The sequence below is a fragment of the Aedes albopictus genome, chromosome 2 (assembly GCF_035046485.1).
Source record: "Aedes albopictus strain Foshan chromosome 2, AalbF5, whole genome shotgun sequence".
In the NCBI taxonomy this organism is placed as follows: domain Eukaryota; kingdom Metazoa; phylum Arthropoda; class Insecta; order Diptera; family Culicidae; genus Aedes; species Aedes albopictus.
Genome location: NC_085137.1, coordinates 442,362,577 through 442,381,334, shown reverse-complemented (window position 1 = coordinate 442,381,334; position 18,758 = coordinate 442,362,577). Strand labels below are relative to the sequence as shown.

General features: G+C 47.1%; 3 protein-coding genes across 9 annotated transcripts in view; all 3 read right to left on the bottom strand.

The window, feature by feature from the left end:
* LOC109397319 (EGFR adapter protein) overlaps positions 1–18,758 on the bottom strand; it is a 275,114-nt gene that overhangs the window by 233,643 nt on the left and 22,713 nt on the right. The gene's annotated exons all lie outside the window — the stretch shown is intronic.
* Positions 9,898–14,326, bottom strand: LOC134288563 (uncharacterized). Its single transcript, XM_062853751.1, has 2 exons — positions 10,266–14,326; positions 9,898–10,206 (listed from the first exon to the last, which is right to left on the bottom strand). Exon 1 carries the CDS (start codon positions 14,324–14,326, stop codon positions 10,463–10,465), a length of 3,864 nt encoding a protein of 1,287 aa, XP_062709735.1. The 3' UTR covers positions 9,898–10,206; positions 10,266–10,462.
* LOC115267623 (uncharacterized) lies at positions 14,433–18,275 on the bottom strand. The gene is made up of 2 exons (XM_062853752.1): positions 16,659–18,275; positions 14,433–16,585 (listed from the first exon to the last, which is right to left on the bottom strand). The coding sequence occupies exon 2, from the start codon at positions 15,856–15,858 to the stop codon at positions 14,437–14,439; it is 1,422 nt and encodes a 473-aa protein (XP_062709736.1). The 5' UTR covers positions 15,859–16,585; positions 16,659–18,275; the 3' UTR covers positions 14,433–14,436.

Below are 18,758 nucleotides of genomic sequence, written 5' to 3'. Positions count from 1 at the left end.
CTAGTCTACTCTAGTCTACTCTAGTCTACTCTAGTCTACTCTAGTCTACTCTAGTCTACTCTAGTCTACTCTAGTCTACTCTAGTCTACTCTAGTCTACTCTAGTCTACTCTAGTCTACTCTAGTCTACTCTAGTCTACTGTAGTCTACTCTAGTCTACTCTAGTCTACTCTAGTCTACTCTAGTCTACTTCAGTCTACTCTAGTCTACTGTACTCTAGTCTACTGTACTCTAGTCTACTCTACTCTACTCTACTCTATTCTAGTCTACTCTAGTCTACTCTACTCTACTCTTGTCTACTCTACTCTAAAATCCACGTAGATGAAATTGTGTTTTATTATTCAAATTGATCGATTTTCCTGACTATTGACCATCTCTGACTGAAATCAGTGAACCCGAAAAACTTAACCATCAGCAAACTTTTAAACGAAACGACCAAAGAAAGAGAGAACTAACGAATGGAAAGAAACCTGGCTCAATCAACGAATGGATGGACGGGTACGGTGAGAAACCTGCAAAACATGCCATTCCAGCCACCAGGTCGCCCACCACCAGGCATAAATTCAATGTGGCAGAAGGGTTAGAAGGGGATGGAACGAATGAACTAAAGCTAGACAAGGTATTTCAATGATGATGAAAAGCGAATGGCATAAACGGAGTACACAAAAGAGAGAGGACAGAATAATCACAGGAACTCGACTCCACGGCGCGGCATGCCGGGGCACTAGAGCAAGTTATGCATCACGGTGCTGCCGGAGTTGAGAATGGTGTGGAGCAAAGAATGGTCGGAGAATTGGATGAAGTGAGTTACCTCAGCGGCTGATGATGGTAGGAAGTTCGGAATGATTGCAATTCACTTCTTGGCGATGAAGTAGAAGAAACGGACAGCGATGGAATCGCTCTAATGTTGATTGATCGCTGATCGGTCTTTCAATTAGTTTCTTATATTTTATCGGTTGCGGAGATGATTACAAATTATCTTTGTCTAATAGGAGTTGAATTGTGGCATAATTAGAACGTTTAAGTGAATTACTCATCTTCCGTACATTTTTGAAAGCCGTCAGAAATACCAGTGACTTTTAATAGTCTAAGTACTGTTTTCATTCTTTATTCGACTTCCTTCACACGACACCTCGCACTCACGTGTATTCCTCCATTCACCATGCATTTTACGATTCTGCTGGTTGTCGTTCTCGAGCCAAGGCAGTAAAGTCTTGCGAAGGCAACGAATGAGGGGATCTTTAATTTCATCGTCTTACTGAAGCACCTCTGCCCAGTCCCCCGCCAGCATAACCCCCCATCCTCATCTCATCCGGCGTATTTAATCCTTTGACTCTTCTTTTCTTCTGATGCAATGCGGAGGCAAGGCGCTGCATCTCGTGTTATTAAAATTTGTACCTCGCCATCACCATCACCGCATCGCTATCATCGACTGACCGTGGATGGTTCTTAAGGCTCAAGCATCCGTCATCAATTTTCGGAAAATCAAAAGCAGTTTTCTCCGTGCAAATCAAAACGAGGATCATGAAAATATATTCACTGCATTATGTTCCTTATTTGGAGTACAGTGAATATATTTTCATAGCAAAAACTTTTGTTTTGAACGAAAAAACTGCTTTCAAATGTTTGATGATGACGATGATTTCAATGACGAAAAGTTCAACGTTAACTCAAGTGTGGTACCTACTGCCTATGTCTTACATCTGGTGGACTGGTTGGTGAGCTCGCTCAATGACGACGACGAACGCATATCCAATTTCATCCCGGTAATAGTGCTGCGCTGAGCCGCATTTAAACTGGAGATTTATTTCGTCGTAGCGCATGTAAAGTTACATGCTGTGCTGCGAGTAGTGTTTCAGCCAGTAGTGGAGGGCTTTGTGGGTTCCCTGGAAGAGCGGTGTTCTTCGCTGAGGTATGCTATTTTACCTACAACGCACGTCTCAGAATGTCGACGGAAAGGAAGGGCGATTAATGTGCTCCACCCGGTTTAATGAATGCGGCAGTGCTGCTGAGTGCTAATACGCAACGCTAAGGTGCATTCAATGCACAATGTAATGATGAGCTAGAGTGCTACGAGAGTTCACGCGAAAAAGACATATTCTGCAAGCTTTGTTCTAGTTTCCCTTCTGTAGATCCTTACCTAATACCTCATGGCCAGTTTGGATTCAATAACTAATTGAGGGGCCCAGATGTAAAGGTAATAAATATGTAAATAGGAAGTATTCGGTTCGATTTTAAAACTCCATACATTTTGTATGGGTTGAAAAATCGGTGAAAAACTTTAAACCAACAATGATTTTTCATTTGGGCCTATATGACTTGATCGATTTCTCTTAATCGATTCTCTCTTTCGATAATACCGTGGTCAAAACAAACTAAATCATCATTCTTCTTGTTCCTATGCGAAGATGTAGCCGTCCCCTATGGATTTCAACAAAAAAAGTTTTGGAAATCTCAATACACATTCTGTAATAACACAAAGAGAAAATCGATGAAGAGAATTCGTGAGTGTCAATTAGGCTCTGCTTTGGTGCGGTTGTCTTCGTCATATGTGAAAGCGAAACAATTGTGAAGTTGTTAGTGCAGTGAATTTGAATGTGAACTTTTGCGTGATTATTCGATTTGAAGTACCGTAAACCGGGGTCAAATTGATCAGTGGGGTAAAATTGATCATTCGGGTACTACATTATAATTCCAAACTAGGAACTCTTAAGCGTCGTAATGATCTTAAACTTTTTACGTCATCTAGTTCATAGATGTCTAGAGATGAATGTAGACTTTTAATTTTTTAGATAAAAGATAGTTTTGCCTTATTTTTTAGGAATTTGTACTTAGCATACTCACTTAGCTGAAATCATTGCGACTAAACAATCGATTGCCAATAGGACTTCCCGTAAATTCTCTGTTTTAACCTTTTTGTGGAGCCTTGCTTGGGACGTTGTTTAGCTATTCTGAACATGAATAATTCAAAAAAAGTTTATTTTTTGATGAAATTGTCAATTATTGTGATATAAACCACTTTTTCACTGGAAATTGCCTACCTTTAGGCGTTTAGGGGGAAATTTCAAAATTTAATTTTGCATTTTATGTATCAAATTCACTAGTTGTAAGAGTTTGTATGCGTTATTTGGGTTTAGAAGAGCAAAATTAAGCGGAAAAGGAAATTATCCTTTTTAACCGATGCTTAAATATATGATGATCAATTTCGCTCCAAAGTGGCATTTTCAATTTTTTGACATTTGGAGTTATTTAACTTAAACTTTAAATTTGTTGATCAAAATTCTGTCACATTGTTTCATGGAGATCCACAAGGTACTGGTTTTACAGAAATTCTTTTGGCAATATTTGTATTGCCGCTAATGTTATCCGCAAAAGTTGTTTTAAAGTGATCAATTTGACCCCAGATTACGGTACCATAGAAGCTGATTATTGATAATCTGCAACTTTTTGCTTCCATCTTATGAGTCAGTGACAAAGGTTTTGTTCTAATTATTTGCTATTTTCCATTTGATATGACGAGAATTACCGCATATGACGAAGTCGTTTTCTACCCTATGATTTCTATCTGAAAATGTTTCTTATGTTATTTGTAATATTCCAAACCTACTGCTGAAAAGGGCGTATGAAAAATACCTAGTGTTCTTCTTCAAAAAGATATATGTAACTCGAAGGGATTTTCCAGGAAATTCTCGTTAGATTTCTGCAAAAAAAATGCAATTCCTAAAGTTTTTTTCACACAGACACGAAGATTCTTTCAGAAATTCCTCTAAGGTTTACATTTAGAAGTTTAGAAAATTTCCAGTAACATCTACAGAAAGTATTGTTTGAAATCTTTCTAAGATTCGTTCAGGTATCACTCCACGTATTCATGGGTTCTCTCAAATATTTATTTAGAAAATCCGATGCAAAATTCTTGAGAGATTTTTCTGAAGTTCCTCCAGGCGCTTCTCCAAAAACATTCTTTCTGAGATTGTTACGGGTTTTTTTAGACCTTTCTTCAGGAATCTTCTCAGAATTTCTTTCAGTGATGATTTGAAGAAATTCTTATATAAATACCTGTAGAAAGGGCTCTCTAATTCTTCTGTTTCTTCCTTTCAAATATTTCAAATATCTAAACATGCATTTTTTTTTCAAAAAAATCTTTAGTGGTTCTCTAATGAATTCCTCTAGAATTTAGGTTTTTTTACGCTTCTTCAGAGTTTCAGCCTTTTTTCCTACACAGCCTCCCTTATCGTTACACCTGGAGGTCACCACAGCAGACGGAATCTCAAATCGACCACGTTCTGATTGACGAACGGCACTTCTCCGACATTATCGTCATCATGACCTATCGAGGCGCCAACATCGACTCCGACCACTACCATCTGGTGATGGTCAAACTGCGCCCAAAATCTCCGTCATCAACAATGTACGGTACCGGCGACCGCCACGGTACAACCTAGAGCGGCTGAAACAACCGGATGTATGTCGCCTCAGCATGCGCGCAGAATCTCGAAGCCGCGTTGCCAGACGAGGGCGAGCTCGATGAGGCCCCTCTAGAGGACTACTGGAGTACAGTGAAAGCAGCCATCAACGACGCAGCCGAGAGCACCATCGGGTACGTGGAACGGAATCGACGGAACGAATGGTTCGACGAAGAGTGCAGAACGGTTTTGGAGGAGAAGAACGCAGCGAGGACGGTAATGCTGCAGCAAGGGGCTCGACAGAACGTGGAACGTTACAAACAGAAGCGGAAACAGCAGATCCGCCTCTTTCGGGAGAAAAAGCGCCGCCTGAAAGAAGCGGAGTGTGAAGAAATGGAACTGCTGTGCCGTTCCCAAGAAACACGGAAGTTCTATCAGAAGCTCAACGCATCCCGTAAAGGCTTCGTGCCGCGAGCCGAAGTATACAGGGATAAAGACGGAGCCTTCTCGACGGATGGTTGTGAGGTGATCGAAAGGTGGAAGCAGCACTTCGATCAGCACCTGAACGGCGTGGAGAACGTAGGCACGGGATCCCGCAACGGAGGAAACGACGACGACAGTGCAGCGGAGGACGGAAATGAACCAACTCCCACGCTGAGGGAAGTTAAGGATGCCTTTCAGCAGCTCAAACCAACAAAGCAGCTGGTAAGGATGGTATCGCAGCTGAACTCATTAAGATGGGCCCAGAAAAGTTGGCCACCTGTCTGCATCGGCTGATAGTCAGGATCTAGGAACCCGAACAGCTACAGGAGGAGTGGAAGGAAGAGGTAATCTGCCCCATTCACAAAAAGAGGCGACCATTTGGAATGTGAGAACTTTAGGGCGATCACTATTTTGAATGCTGCCTACAAAGTGCTATCCCAGATCAGCTTCCGTCGTCTGTCACCTAAAACGAATGAGTTCGTGGGAAGTTATCAAGCCGGTTTCATCGACGGCCGGTCGACAACGGACCAGATCTTCACCGTACAGCAAATCCTCCAGAAATGCCGTGAATACCAGGTCCCAACGCATCACCTGCAGTGATGGAATTACTCTCATCATGAAGCAAATCGCGAGTGTAAAGCCAACACAAGGTTTACTCACGATTCCGAGAGTAAACAGTGTGTGAGTTTATTCGCACCCGCCTGCTTCGTGAGTAAGAAGCAAAACAAAAACAGAAACATTCATGAGTTTTTATTCGTGAAGAACTAGTGGAGGTACGGGAAGTGCATATTGTTGTGTTTATAATAGCAAATCCAGTGATTATCCAACATAAACTAATGCTTTATGCTTCATTGTTCCTGAAAAGCAGTACTGCCAGGTGTTAAAATGCGTTTTTCGTTGAAATGCAAAAAACTCACGAAGCTTCGCGAATCACATGCGAGTGCTTGCCAGCCTCGTTTACTCACGAAAAAAGAAGTGCGAGTATTCTTGGGCCCCTGTTGTTCACGAGTAAGGATTGTTTTGGTTTGTGTCTGCCCAGCTGCAATCTTCATCATTTTCCATCTCTGATCACCTGTTCATCGGCTTCAAAGCGGCATACGACAGTATCGACCGCGTAGAGCTCGACTAGACTGATTAAAGCAACGATGGACGGTGTGCAAAACTGCGTAAGGGTTTCGAGTGAACATTCCAGTTCATTCAAAACTCGCCGGGGACTGCGACAAGGTGATGGACTCTCATGCCTACTCTTCAACATCGCTCTGGAAGGTGTGATGCGACAAGCCGGGCTCAACAGCCGGGGAACGATTTTCACAAAATCCGGCCAATTTGTGTGCTTTGCGGATGACATGGACATTATTGCCAGAACATTTGGAACGGTGACAGAGCTGTACACCCGCCTGAAACGCGAAGCAGCAAAGGTCAGACTGGTGGTGAATGCCTCAAAAACAATGTACATGCTGGTAGGCGGAATCGAACACGATCGGATCCGTCTAGGTAGAAATGCTACGATAGACGGGGATACTTTCGAGGTGGTGGAGGAATTCGTCTACCTCGGATCCTTACTGACGGCTGACAACAACGTGAGTCGTGAAATTCGGAGGCGCATCATCAACGGAAGTCGGGCCTACTATGGGCTCCAGAAGAAACTGCGGTCGAAAAAGATTCACCCACGCACCAAATGCGCCATGTACAAAACGCTAATAAGACCGGTAATCCTCTACACGGTCACGAGACATGGACCATGCTCGAGGAGGACCTGCAAACACTCGGAGTTTTCGAGTGACGCGTTTTAAGGACGATCTTCGACGGTGTGCAGGAGAACGGTGTGTGGCGGAGAAGGATGAACCACGAGCTCGCTGAACTTTACGGCGAACCCAGCATCCAGAAGGTGGCCAAAGCCGGAAGGATACGGTGGGCAGGGCATGTTGCAAGAATGCCAGACAACAACCCTGCAAAGCTGGTGTTTGCAACTGAGGCTCATTGAATCACCGATACCAGCCAGTTTCTACACCAGGATGCACGCCTGCAAGCCTCATGGGAGCTCCTAATCCACTCGATACAGTCGAGCCCTTCCTGCCAGCGATCCGCAGCCATCCCGGTCCTGTGTACGAGTGTGGAGAGGGGGTCTTCCAAGCTCCGTTTACAGGCGAGTACACTTGTAATCCCAGCAATTGTCTCTCTGTGCCCGTTGTTCCATATTCCAGAATTTCAAACACGCCATCGAATACCACGGTTACCAATCTGGTGTTTAATGATACCTTGCTGATTTATTATCAGAACGCTGGAGGAATGAACTGCGACGTTACCAAATACTACCTAGCAACATCCGACGGCTGCTACGATGTTGTAGTACTGACCGAAACCTGGCTTGATCCCCGAACCACATCCAGTTCTGTTTTCGGTCCCGATTACGAAGTATTTCGCTGCGACCGGAGCCCCAGAAACAGCCGCAAACTAACAGGTGGAGGTGTCCTCATAACTGTGAAGAAGACACGCAGGGTCACCAATATCCAAAACGACCTATGGGGAAGCGTCGAGCAAGTGTGGGTTCGTATCCAGCTGTCAAACCGCTCTATCTTCCTTTGCGGAATCTACTTCCCGCCAGATCGTATACGTGAAGAATCATTGATCGATACGCAAACCCTGTCTATTATGTCAGTTGTCGAAACTGCCTCAGCTACGGATGAAATCATCGTCATTGGGGACTTCAACCTACCAGGAATTTCATGGCGGTCGTCCTGCAATGGGTTTCTCTATCCCGACGTCGAACACTCCTTTATACACAACGGTGCTTCCCAACTCCTCCATTGTTACAGTACCGCTACGCTAAGACAGATTAATCAAGTGACTAATGAAAACAATCGCTGTTTGGATTTATGTTTCGTTAGCGCTCAAGACGAAGCTCCAGTTATTATCGAGGCTCCGTCACCTTTGGTCAAGGATGTCAATCACCACAAAGCGTTAGTTATCACACTCCATGATCACCAGATTAGCTTGGCGCAATCGATCAGTTCGGTTTTTTACGATTTTCGTAAAGCCGACCATCAGAGCATTACCGAATACCTGGCAGCTATTGACTGGAATGATGTTCTCGATGAACGTGACGTGGACATTGCAGCGCGGACTCTCTCGCACATTCTGGGACATATCGTCGATAGGCATGTGCCTAAAAAGATTCGCGCCAACAATGACCATCCATGGATAACTCGCGATCTACGTAGGATGAAGGCAACGAAACGAGCAGCACTTAAGCGTTATTCGAAATACCGGACCTTCTCTCTCCGTGAGCACTATACCAGATTGAACTCGGCGTACAAGGTCGCTAGTCGTCTGTGTTTTAATCGATATCAGCGCAAAATTCAGCAAAATCTGAAGTCCAAACCGCAGGAGTTTTGGAGGTTCGTGAATGAGAAGAGGAAAGAATCTGGTTTTCCTACGACGATGACTTTGGACGAAAACGTGGCATCCACACCAGACACTATTTGCCAGCTTTTTGCAGAAAAATTCTCCAGCATTTTCTGCAATGAAACTCTTCTGGCAGCGTGTGTTGCTGAAGCGGCAAATAATGTTCCTTTGGTAGAGGACACTTGGGCCAACTTTGTTGTCGATGCGACAATGATTTGCGATGCGGCTGCGCGGTTAAAAACATCCACGAAACCCGGGCCGGATGGAATTCCTTCTGATTTTCTGAAAAAAGCACATTGAAAGTTTGCTGATTCGAATACTGCACGTGTTTAATCTCTCGTTGTCCAAAGGAGTGTTCCCATCAATTTGGAAGACATCTACGATGTTTCCTGTGTACAAGAAAGGCGACCGGCAAAATGTCAACAACTATCGGGGTATTTCGTGTCTATGCGCGATCTGTAAACTGTTTGAATTAGTTTTGATGGACCCACTGCTGTCTCATTGTAAACAATACCTGAACGAAACGCAACACAGATTCATCCCGGGCAGATCCACCGCTACTAATCTCCTGTGCCTCACATCTGATATTGCTGACAGCTTTGCCGAAAAATCGCAGACAGATGTCATCTATACCGACTTGTCCGCGGCCTTCGACAAAATTAACCACGCCATCGCAACTGCTAAATTAGAGAGACTCGGCTTAACCGGCAACCTTCTGCGTTGGTTTGAATCGTATCTTACTATGCGTAAACTAAGCGTCTCCGTAGGCGATTGCCAATCCACCGAGTTCTTGGCAACATCCGGAATTCCCCAAGGAAGTCACCTAGGGCCTCTGATTTTCCTACTCTATTTCAATGACGTGAACCGCATGCTGCGATGTCCTCGGCTGTCATACGCGGACGATATGAAGCTTTACCTTTTAATCCGTTCCATCTCTGACGCCTTGAAACTTCAAGAAGATATCGATTCTTTCGCAACATGGTGCGGATGGTTGTGAACCCAAGTAAATGTTCAGTGACCTCTGTTTTGGCACGGACCTTATAAAGTGGACTGTAGAAACTAGTCCGTCCAAACGCGGGTCACTTCAGAGGTCCTTGACCTCTGCCTTCGTCCATCGACCTTTCTTCAACGGTGGAAATAAAAACACTCGCGTTGTGGGCACTAGACTTTATTGCCGGACCGGACCGGACCGAATACACAACGCGTGTTATACGTTTGACGAATGGGTGCATACTAATTTATTTAAACTTCGTACAAAGTGATCTTGCCCGACTTCGGGGTTGCTCTCGAGAAGCGAGAGGTATTACTCTTCTCATGAGTTAGATGAAAGCGATCTAAAGAGACCAGAACCAGTGGTTCACAATCTCGGACCGAACATGCCGGCCGCCTTGAAACCAGACGGGTTTCAAACAAGAGCTTATTACAAATTTCATTCGAATTTCTACTTCTACTGATCTTCACTTGCTTACATCTAACAATATTGGAACATGTTTTGGAATACACTTTGCTTCTGTTGCTGCTACGGATGAACTTCGCCGACCCTTGCCGACGGGACATCGCCACGCGGGTGCGTGCGGAGGGGAACTGCTGATGGACTGCTACGTCTATGCGCCTCTGGCGCCGATACACGTTGACTTCGGGCTCACGTGCGCTTCCTAGTGTGGGGCTATCTCCAGGAATGCCGTGCCGGGTGCACAACGGGATGGCTTCTTCTTCTTCTTCTACGGTGGCTTGACTGGATTCGGGGACTTCGGAGTGACTTCAATGGGCTTCACGGTGCTTCGTTTTGGATCGGTCGGGGTCATCGTCTGGTACGACCTTGCGCCACTCCATCGGTTGATGGCTGGCTTACTTCCTTGCTGCTTCCGGTACTTCGTAGTGGTGGTGCGTTTGGTGATGGTTTGGTTGGTGGTTTCCTCGAAAAGGATTGGATGTAGTGGTTGTGCGTAGAAATTTGAAAACCGGAACAACTTACCTACCCAGGCAAGAACGGCGCCTGAGGATCCTCCGTAGAGTGTAAACCTGGGTGGTAGTCTCTGCCGGGCGTAGGTGCTTCTGCGGTCGGATGACCACTCTTCTTTGACTTCGTAACTTCGTGCCATCGATTCGCTGATCGGCAATGCGAGCTGGCCAAGCTCACTGCCAAACGGTTGACGACGGCTGTTGGAGGGGTTACCATGGATTCCTCCGGATGAGAGACGGTAGCGAACGCTGTGGTGCACGAATGTTGCCGTCCGACCCTTCGAACACCTTGACGATCCTGCCTAAGTGCCACTTCAGAGGAGGGGCATTCTCGTCCTTGAGCAGGACCATCGTGCCGATACGAATATTGTTCCGCTGTTTGGTCCACTTGGTGCGGTTGTGGAGATCCGAGAGGTATTGTGTGGACCACCTGCTCCAGACCTGCTGTGACACCTGCTGAGCAGTCTCCCACTTCGACAGGCGATTGGTGGGAAGATCCTGCAAATCAGGCTCCGGGATGGCAGTTAGTGGTCGCTGAACCAGGAAGTGCCCTGGAGTTAGAGCCTCGAAATCGCTGGGATCACTGCTGATTGGGGTTAGTGGACGTGAGTTGAGGACCGCTTCGATCTGCGCCAGTGCAGTCAACATTTCGTCCACCTTCAAAACCTTGGTTCCAACAGCCTTCTTGAAGTGCCCTTTAAAGGACTTGACCTGCGCCTCCCAGAGGCCGCCGAAGTTTGGCGTGCGGGGAGGGATGAATCGGAACTCGATGCCATCGGAACTGGTGTCCTTGATAAGTTGCTCTTGGAACTTCTGGTCGTGAAACAGTCGATGCAGCTCGGTTAGCTCCCGTTTCGCTCCGACGAAGGTCGTTGCGTTATCGCACATTATCAATTGGGGCTTGCCGCGACGAGCTGCGAACCGCTTCAGCGCTGCTAGGAACGCTTGGGTGGTTAGGTCCATCACCAGCTCCAGATGGACGGCCTTCACTACTAGGCAGACAAAAATCGCTACGTAGCACTTCACTGGACTCGCTCGACGATTGGGGTAGTTGACTTGGAATGGACCGCAGTAGTCCACGCCGACGTTCATGAACGGTGGTGCAGGGTTGACTCTCGCTGACGGAAGATCAGCCATCAACTGGTCCAAAACCTTGGGCTTGCTGCGAAAGCACGGGATGCATCCGTGAATCACCTTCCTGGCCAAACTGTGGATGTGAACTGGCCAGAACTTTCCGCGGACCGCCGAAATCAGCAGCTGCTGACCGGCGTGAAAGAGCTTGTAGTGGAAGTGCCGTACGATCATCGTTGCGAAAGGGTGCTTGTGGTGTAGAATATAGGGATGCTTGCGATCGGACGATATCGATGCCTTAGAGAGCCGGCCGCCGACGCGCATCACGCCGTCACAAAGTTGTGGATGCAGCGCAGCGATATTGGACGAGTCGTGAACCGATCCTCTTTTGGCTAGCTCTTTTAGCTCTTGTGGGTAGCATTCCTGCTGGGACAAGCGAACTAGAGCGATAGTTGCCTGTTCCTGTTCCTCGAGCGTCAAGGGACCAGTTTTCCTGGACGGCCGATTGCATTTTTGCGAGTTGTGCCGAAATCGAAGCAGCAGTGCTACGATACGAACGAGTTCCGTGAACGACGAACGTTCTCCGAAGATTTCGCTTGGAGGTACTGCTTGAGCTGGAAATGCAGGTGTTGGTCGTTCTTCCAGCATGGCCGAATCAAATACTGCATTAGGGGGATCACCTGCGTCTGGCCAAAACTGTTGGTCTTGAGCCAACCACTGCGGGCCTTCGAACCAAAGTTTTTGATACTGAAGGTGTGCTGGCGACATTCCACGGGAGATAAGATCTGCCGGGTTCTCGGTGCCCGGGACATGGTTCCAAACTCCATCCTTGGTGAGATGCTGGATCTCCGACACGCGGTTTGCTACGAAGATTTGCCACCGTGAGGGTAGCGAAGCCAGCCAGCACTTGACAATCATCGAGTATGTCCAGAAGTACGCTGGAAGGTTCGGGTGGATCTGGCTGTACTTCTCGTACAGGTGACTCAGCAAAAGTGCCGAGGACAGCTCGAGGCGGGGGATACTCATTTTCTTCTTTTTCCTCTGGAGGCTTTCCAAAGGTGCCACTCGTGATTTGGAGGTGATCAACCGGACAGTGACAGTGCCATCCGACGCAGTACAACGTAAGTAAAGGCACGCTCCGTACGCAGCTTCCGATGCATCGCAGAACCCGTGTAGCTGCACTTCTGTGCAGTCGTTGCTGACGCCGAGCCAGCGAGGAATCGATAGGGACTCCAATGCGACCATGTTCTGCTTGTATTCCATCCACATTTCCTGCAGAGACTCTTCGAGAGGATCATCCCAGTCGCATTTTAGCAGCCACAGCCGCTGGATGAAGATTTTCGCTTGGACTGCAACTGGCCCAACCAGGCCCAGTGGATCAAAGAAGCAAGCAGCGTCGGAGTGAACACTGCGCTTCGTGATGGAGGAGGAATTGGATCTCCACTCGGGGAAAGCGAAGCAGAAATCGTCGGACTGAGTGTCCCATCGCAGCCCCAGAGTCTTGACCGTTGCGCTTGAGGAGTCTAGATCCAGGACTGACCGCTCATCTCGTAGATGCTTGGGCAAGGTCGAAAGCAGCTCTGGTGAGTTTGAGTTCCACTTCCGCAGGGTGAAACCAGCCGTGTTTGTCAGCTCGATGACTTCGTTCATCAGCTGCCGTGCTTTGGGGACGGTGTCCGCTCCTGACAACATATCGTCGACGTAAAAGTCCTCCTGGACAACCCGAGCTGCAATCGGATGCGTAGATCCACTGTCTTCTCCCAGCTTCTTCAGGCACCTTGTGGCCAGATACGGAGCACTCGCAGTGCCGTACGTGACCGTCAGCAGTTCAAACGTCTTCACCGATTCCTCCGGTGTGTCTCTCCAAAGGATGCGCTGTAGATGTTGATCTTTCTCTGGAACCCGGACCATCCGATACATTTTGGCTACATCGGCGATGACGGCGATCCGGTGTTGACGAAATCGGAGAATTGTGGATATCAGATCGTTCTGAACGACCGGCCCCACCATCAAAGCGTCGTTGAGCGAGATGCCGCTAGAAGTCCGACACGACGCGTCAAAAACGACTCTCAACTTTGTTGTTGTGCTGTCCGGTCGCAACACCGCGTGATGCGGCATGTAGTACACCGGATCTCCGATGGCTTGCTCTCCGTCGACTTCTTTCATGTGGCCCATCAGGAGATATTCATGGATAAACTCCTTGTAGGACTCCTTAAGTTCGGCGTTCAGGGCGAACCGCTTCTCCAAGCCGATGAACCGCTTCATGGCTATTGCACGGAACTCTCCTAACCGCTCCAGCATGTGCTCCTTCTTTGGCAGGCTTACCACAAACCGGCCTTCTTCGTCCCGAGTCGTTGTTTGCTTGAACATTTCTTCACAGGCTGTTTCTTCCACTGAATGGGTCCGGTTGACATGACAGGTCTCCAAGTCCCAGAACCTAGCGATCATTTCCTGGAGGTCCGCTGTCGAACACACGTAGCTTGCTGTTGTGGGCAGCGATCTTGCCATTTCCGGAATCCTTTCAGACACGACCCAACCAAAAACTGTTTCTTGTAACGTTGGCCCGCTGTCGCTCAGCTTTCTTCTTCCGGTCTGCAGTAGATCGAAGTAAAACTCCGCCCCGATGATCAAGTCTATCGGACCAGGCTCTCCGAACGTGGGATCTGCTAGAACTATTTCGGATGGAATCTCCAGCAAATCCATCCGCACAGGTTTGAGCGGCAACGCTTGGGTGATTTTCGGCAAAACGTGGAACTGCATCAGTTCACCGAACGAGGAGATTGACGAGTGTCTTGGTTCGATGTTCGCCTCCACAGATTTCGTTGAGGTTGAGCTGCTGTTTCCGATACCTTGCACCTTCAGAAAATTCGTCTTGGCCTGGAACTTCAACTTCTTGGAGAAGCTACTGGTCATGTAGCAAAACTCCGAGCACGAATCCAGAAGTGTCCTGGCTAGTGCGGTGTTGCCAAAACGATCTACCACCTTCACGACAGCAGTTGACATCAACACTTGACGAGTTGTCGTGCCAAAGCCGTGCGGTGATTCAGTGGTTTCGAGAGAAATTGCAGGTTGTGGGTCAGTGGTGGGTTGTGGGTGAGTGTTTTGTGAGCGAATCACCGGGTATGATGATGTGGGTTGTGTTTGTGTGGCTGGTTGAGTTGAGTTGTTTGTGTCTGGCTCTGTGGTTTCGAACGAATTTGCTGTGGCTGTTGCTGGTGCGCTGTTGGAGCTGAATTTGGTCGGTTTTGCGCTTGTGGAACGGACTGCGGGACACTAGCAGGAACTGATGGCTTCACTGGATTACCGCTGCTTGATGGCCTGTCAAAGTGCAGCAACGTATGGTGCTTTCTCCCACAGCGAGTACACGACCCTCTGGTGCAGCCTTCAGCGAAGTGCCCGGCTGTCAAACAGTTTCTGCAAAGTCGTTTTCTGTTGATATCTTCCACTCGCTGAGCCACGTTCATGTTCTGCAGTTTGCTGCACTTAAACGGTAGATGGTACGAATCTCCGCAAAACAAGCATCTTCGCTGAGCCTGGGACGTAGTGTGCGTCGTTGAGAGCCTAGGCCGTCTATCGCCTTCGTGAACCTTTGCGGGGGCTATCGATTGCAGCACTGCGCACTGATCCCTCAAAAACTGCATTAGGTCGTCGTACTTTGGGACGTCTTTACTGTTGTGGCGCGTCTCCCAGTTGCGGAGAGTGGTTTGGTCGAGACGAGAACACACCATGTACGCCAATATCGTCGACCAGTTGGCCGTCTGCTCCCCAATCTTGTTCAACATCAGCAGATTTTTGTCGAACTCACTGATGATGTGACTTAGCGCTTCGCAGTTCTCTCTGCGCATTGGCTCAACGGCGAACAACGCGTCCAGGTGGGCCTTCACGATGAGCTTCTTGTTCTCGTACTTCTTCTCCAACATTTTCCAGGCCACCTCGTAGTTGTCGCCCGTTAGCTCCACCGAATTCAGCTCTTGTAGTGCTTCACCGGTGGTCGAAGACCGCAAGTAGGTAAACTTGTCGACGTCTGCCAGCTGCTGGTTGTTGTGGATCAGGCTTCGGAAGGTATCTCGGAAGCTGGTCCACTCCTGAATCCTCCCACTGAAGCTCGGAAGCTTGATGTCCGGCAGCTTCACCCGGGACATTGGCTGAACTTCAACTACATTTTCGATGGTGGCTCGTGGGGTCTCCTTTTTTGGCCGCAGCTGAATCAACGCGGCCTTCACTTCGAAGTATTGTTCCTGAACGTTGTACAGCGACTCCTCGAAGCTCTTCTTCCGTTTTTCTCGTTCTGACCGGGTATTTTCAGCTATCTTCACTTCACTAGCACTATCTTCATCGTCGAAAAACTGCTCAATTTTCCGGCGAACACTGTAGAATTTCGTCATGGCCTCTTCTAGGGTTTCCAGGCGGACATCAATTTGGGTTTCGTGCTTTCCTTTCTGGAACTCATTCACAAAACGCGCGATGCCATTCATGATGCCGACTAACTGCTTTTCTTGCTTCTTCAGCTCCTTATACTCCTCCATGGTCACCATCTTCACAGTTATCTAATCACCCACAAATTTACAGTACTGTTGGATGATCAAATCACTAAAGGTTCGTGGCTCTCAATGTTCACAGCACAAGTTCAAACTTAAGATCGTGTTCGTATCAATCACTTTTCACTCAACAGCAGTACTGTAAATTTGCCAATTAAGTTTTTTGATTCACTTCACACCACCTTTCATTCACTGAATCAGCTTGACTGCGCGAATCTCGAACACTGCTACCGGAATTACTTCTCCAAACGTTCCGCGCGACCGACCGAAAACCAGCAATTTGACAGCAGGGGATTACAGCGGAGAATGACAACGAGCAGCGAAAACCAACTTCAAGACCAGATCTTTCAGACCAAGGGCAATCCAACTCAATCCAGGCCACTACCCGGAAGAAAACGCTCAACATATAGTATAAACTTTATTCAATTTTACCCAACTCATACCCAGCACATGCAACCCAACCACAAAAAACCATGCAAAATACTCCCTGACGGCAATCGGGATGATTCCGTTTTCTCCCGCATGCAGTACAGCTCTCCTGACGACACGTTCCGTGGCGCGCCGCCGGCCAATCTCCACCTTGATGTTCCGACGAAACCGCCAAAATCCGCCGCTACACTTCCCTCCGTGTAAGCACCGGTGTGGTGCACTCGAACAACGGCGACAATGTCGACGACGTCGGTCCCTCACGCACAATAAAATTTCTTTTTCACTGCTATCTCTACTGTGTATGTACAACAGCGAGCGTTCTTCTCGGCCGGCCTAGGCAACGTTTTGCCAGCAAACACTTTACGCACGATTTTCAATTTTCGCTATCGGGCGGGTACCGTTTATCCGCGAACAGAATATTCACTTGCACTTTAGTTTAGTCCCACCGGTCTTCATCCGGCTCGAAGGACCATGTTTTGGCACGGACCTTATAAAGTGGACTGTAGAAACTAGTCCGTCCAAACGCGGGTCACTTCAGAGGTCCTTGACCTCTGCCTTCGTCCATCGACCTTTCTTCAACGGTGGAAATAAAAACACTCGCGTTGTGGGCACTAGACTTTATTGCCGGACCGGACCGGACCGAATACACAACGCGTGTTATACGTTTGACGAATGGGTGCATACTAATTTATTTAAACTTCGTACAAAGTGATCTTGCCCGACTTCGGGGTTGCTCTCGAGAAGCGAGAGGTATTACTCTTCTCATGAGTTAGATGAAAGCGATCTAAAGAGACCAGAACCAGTGGTTCACAATCTCGGACCGAACAACCTCGTTCTCCCGAATAAGCCAACCAATTCAGTTCAACTACAAGCTCCGTGACACAACAATCCAACGCATCGATCAAGTGAAAGATCTTGGAGTAATCCTGGATACTAAGCTTACGTTTAAGCACCATGTCGCATATATCGTTGACAAAGCGTCTAGGACCCTAGGATTCATTTTTCGCATCGCCAAGGACTTCACCGACGTTTGCTGTTTAAAATCCCTGTATTGCTCCTTGGTCCGTTCAACTCTCGAATACTGCTCTGCTGTTTGGTATCCGCATTATCAGAATGGTTCTAACAGAATCGAATCAGTGCAGCATCGTTTCATCCGCTATGCGCTCCGTCTGCTTCCATGGCGTGATCCGCTCCGGTTACCAAGCTACAGCAATCGATGTCAGTTGATTCGACTCGAAACTCTCCAATCGCGCAGGGATATGGCAAAGGCTATGCTTATTGCCGACACTTTGCAAGGAAGAGTCGATTGCCCTGCCATTCTGGAAGCGGTTGACTTGAACGTTCGTCCTAGGGCCCTTCGGAGCAACGCGATGCTTAGATTGCCTTTCCGACGAATCAATTACGGTCAACACACGCTGATTGGATTGGAGCTTGCGTTCAATAGAGCTGGCCACCTTTTCGACTTCCACTTGTCCCGCCAAACGATGCGCCAAATATTCCGCAGATATTTTACGAACAATAACGAACTGTGATTTTATATGTTTTTTGTTACGGTATTTGACTTTTTCGCATTTTTGTTTCGTTTTTGTCTTGTATTTCAAATGCAGTTTTGTTTTTAGTTTTTATAGTTATGTATTAGTTATAAGAGGCCATCATTGGGGCATAAGATGTCTGTTGATGTTAATAATAAATAAATAAATAAACTGATCCGGTTGGCACAAGAAAGCGTGGAGCGTAGATAACACGATGGGCGGACCAGGTGGAGCGTGACCTGGCGAGCATTGGGCGCGACCGAGGATAGAGAGTGGCAGCCACAAACCGAGTATTGTGCGTACTATTGTTGATTATGTCTTGTCTTAAATGTGATGTTGAACAAATAAATGTATGTAGCGTTTCAGAAATTGCATAAGAAATTCTTCGAAGAACTGCTCCAGTAGAATTTCCAGAAGTATTTCCAAAATCCTCCAGAGATCCCTTAGAGATTTATTGAGAAATTTCTGGAAGATTTCCAATAGAGCATAGCATAGCATTCATTTAGAAGTTTCTGCGAAAGTAATTTCAGAAGTTGCTCCAGGAAGTTTTGTTCAGGAATTCATTTTGAATATCATGAGTTTCTTGAAGGACACCTATAGACATTCCTCTCGAAAATTCTTAAGAAAGTCTTTCACAGAACGTTTCATTAATCACACCAGTAATTTGTTGTGCTATTTCTGGAAGAATTAAAAAAAATCTCTGGGAGGAATTCCGGCACAAATCTCTGAAGCAATCCCAGGACATATTTCAGACTGAACCACAGGAGGAATTCATAAAAAAATCCTTCTAGAAATTTGTGGGAGAAACCACTTTTAGAGGAATATCGAAAAAATACATTGGTGACCTCTTTAAGAAATTCCTTGAAGAATTTCTGAAGAAAAACTAGGAGGAATTACTGAAGAACTTCCTGTAGAAGTTCTAGGAGAATCTTTACC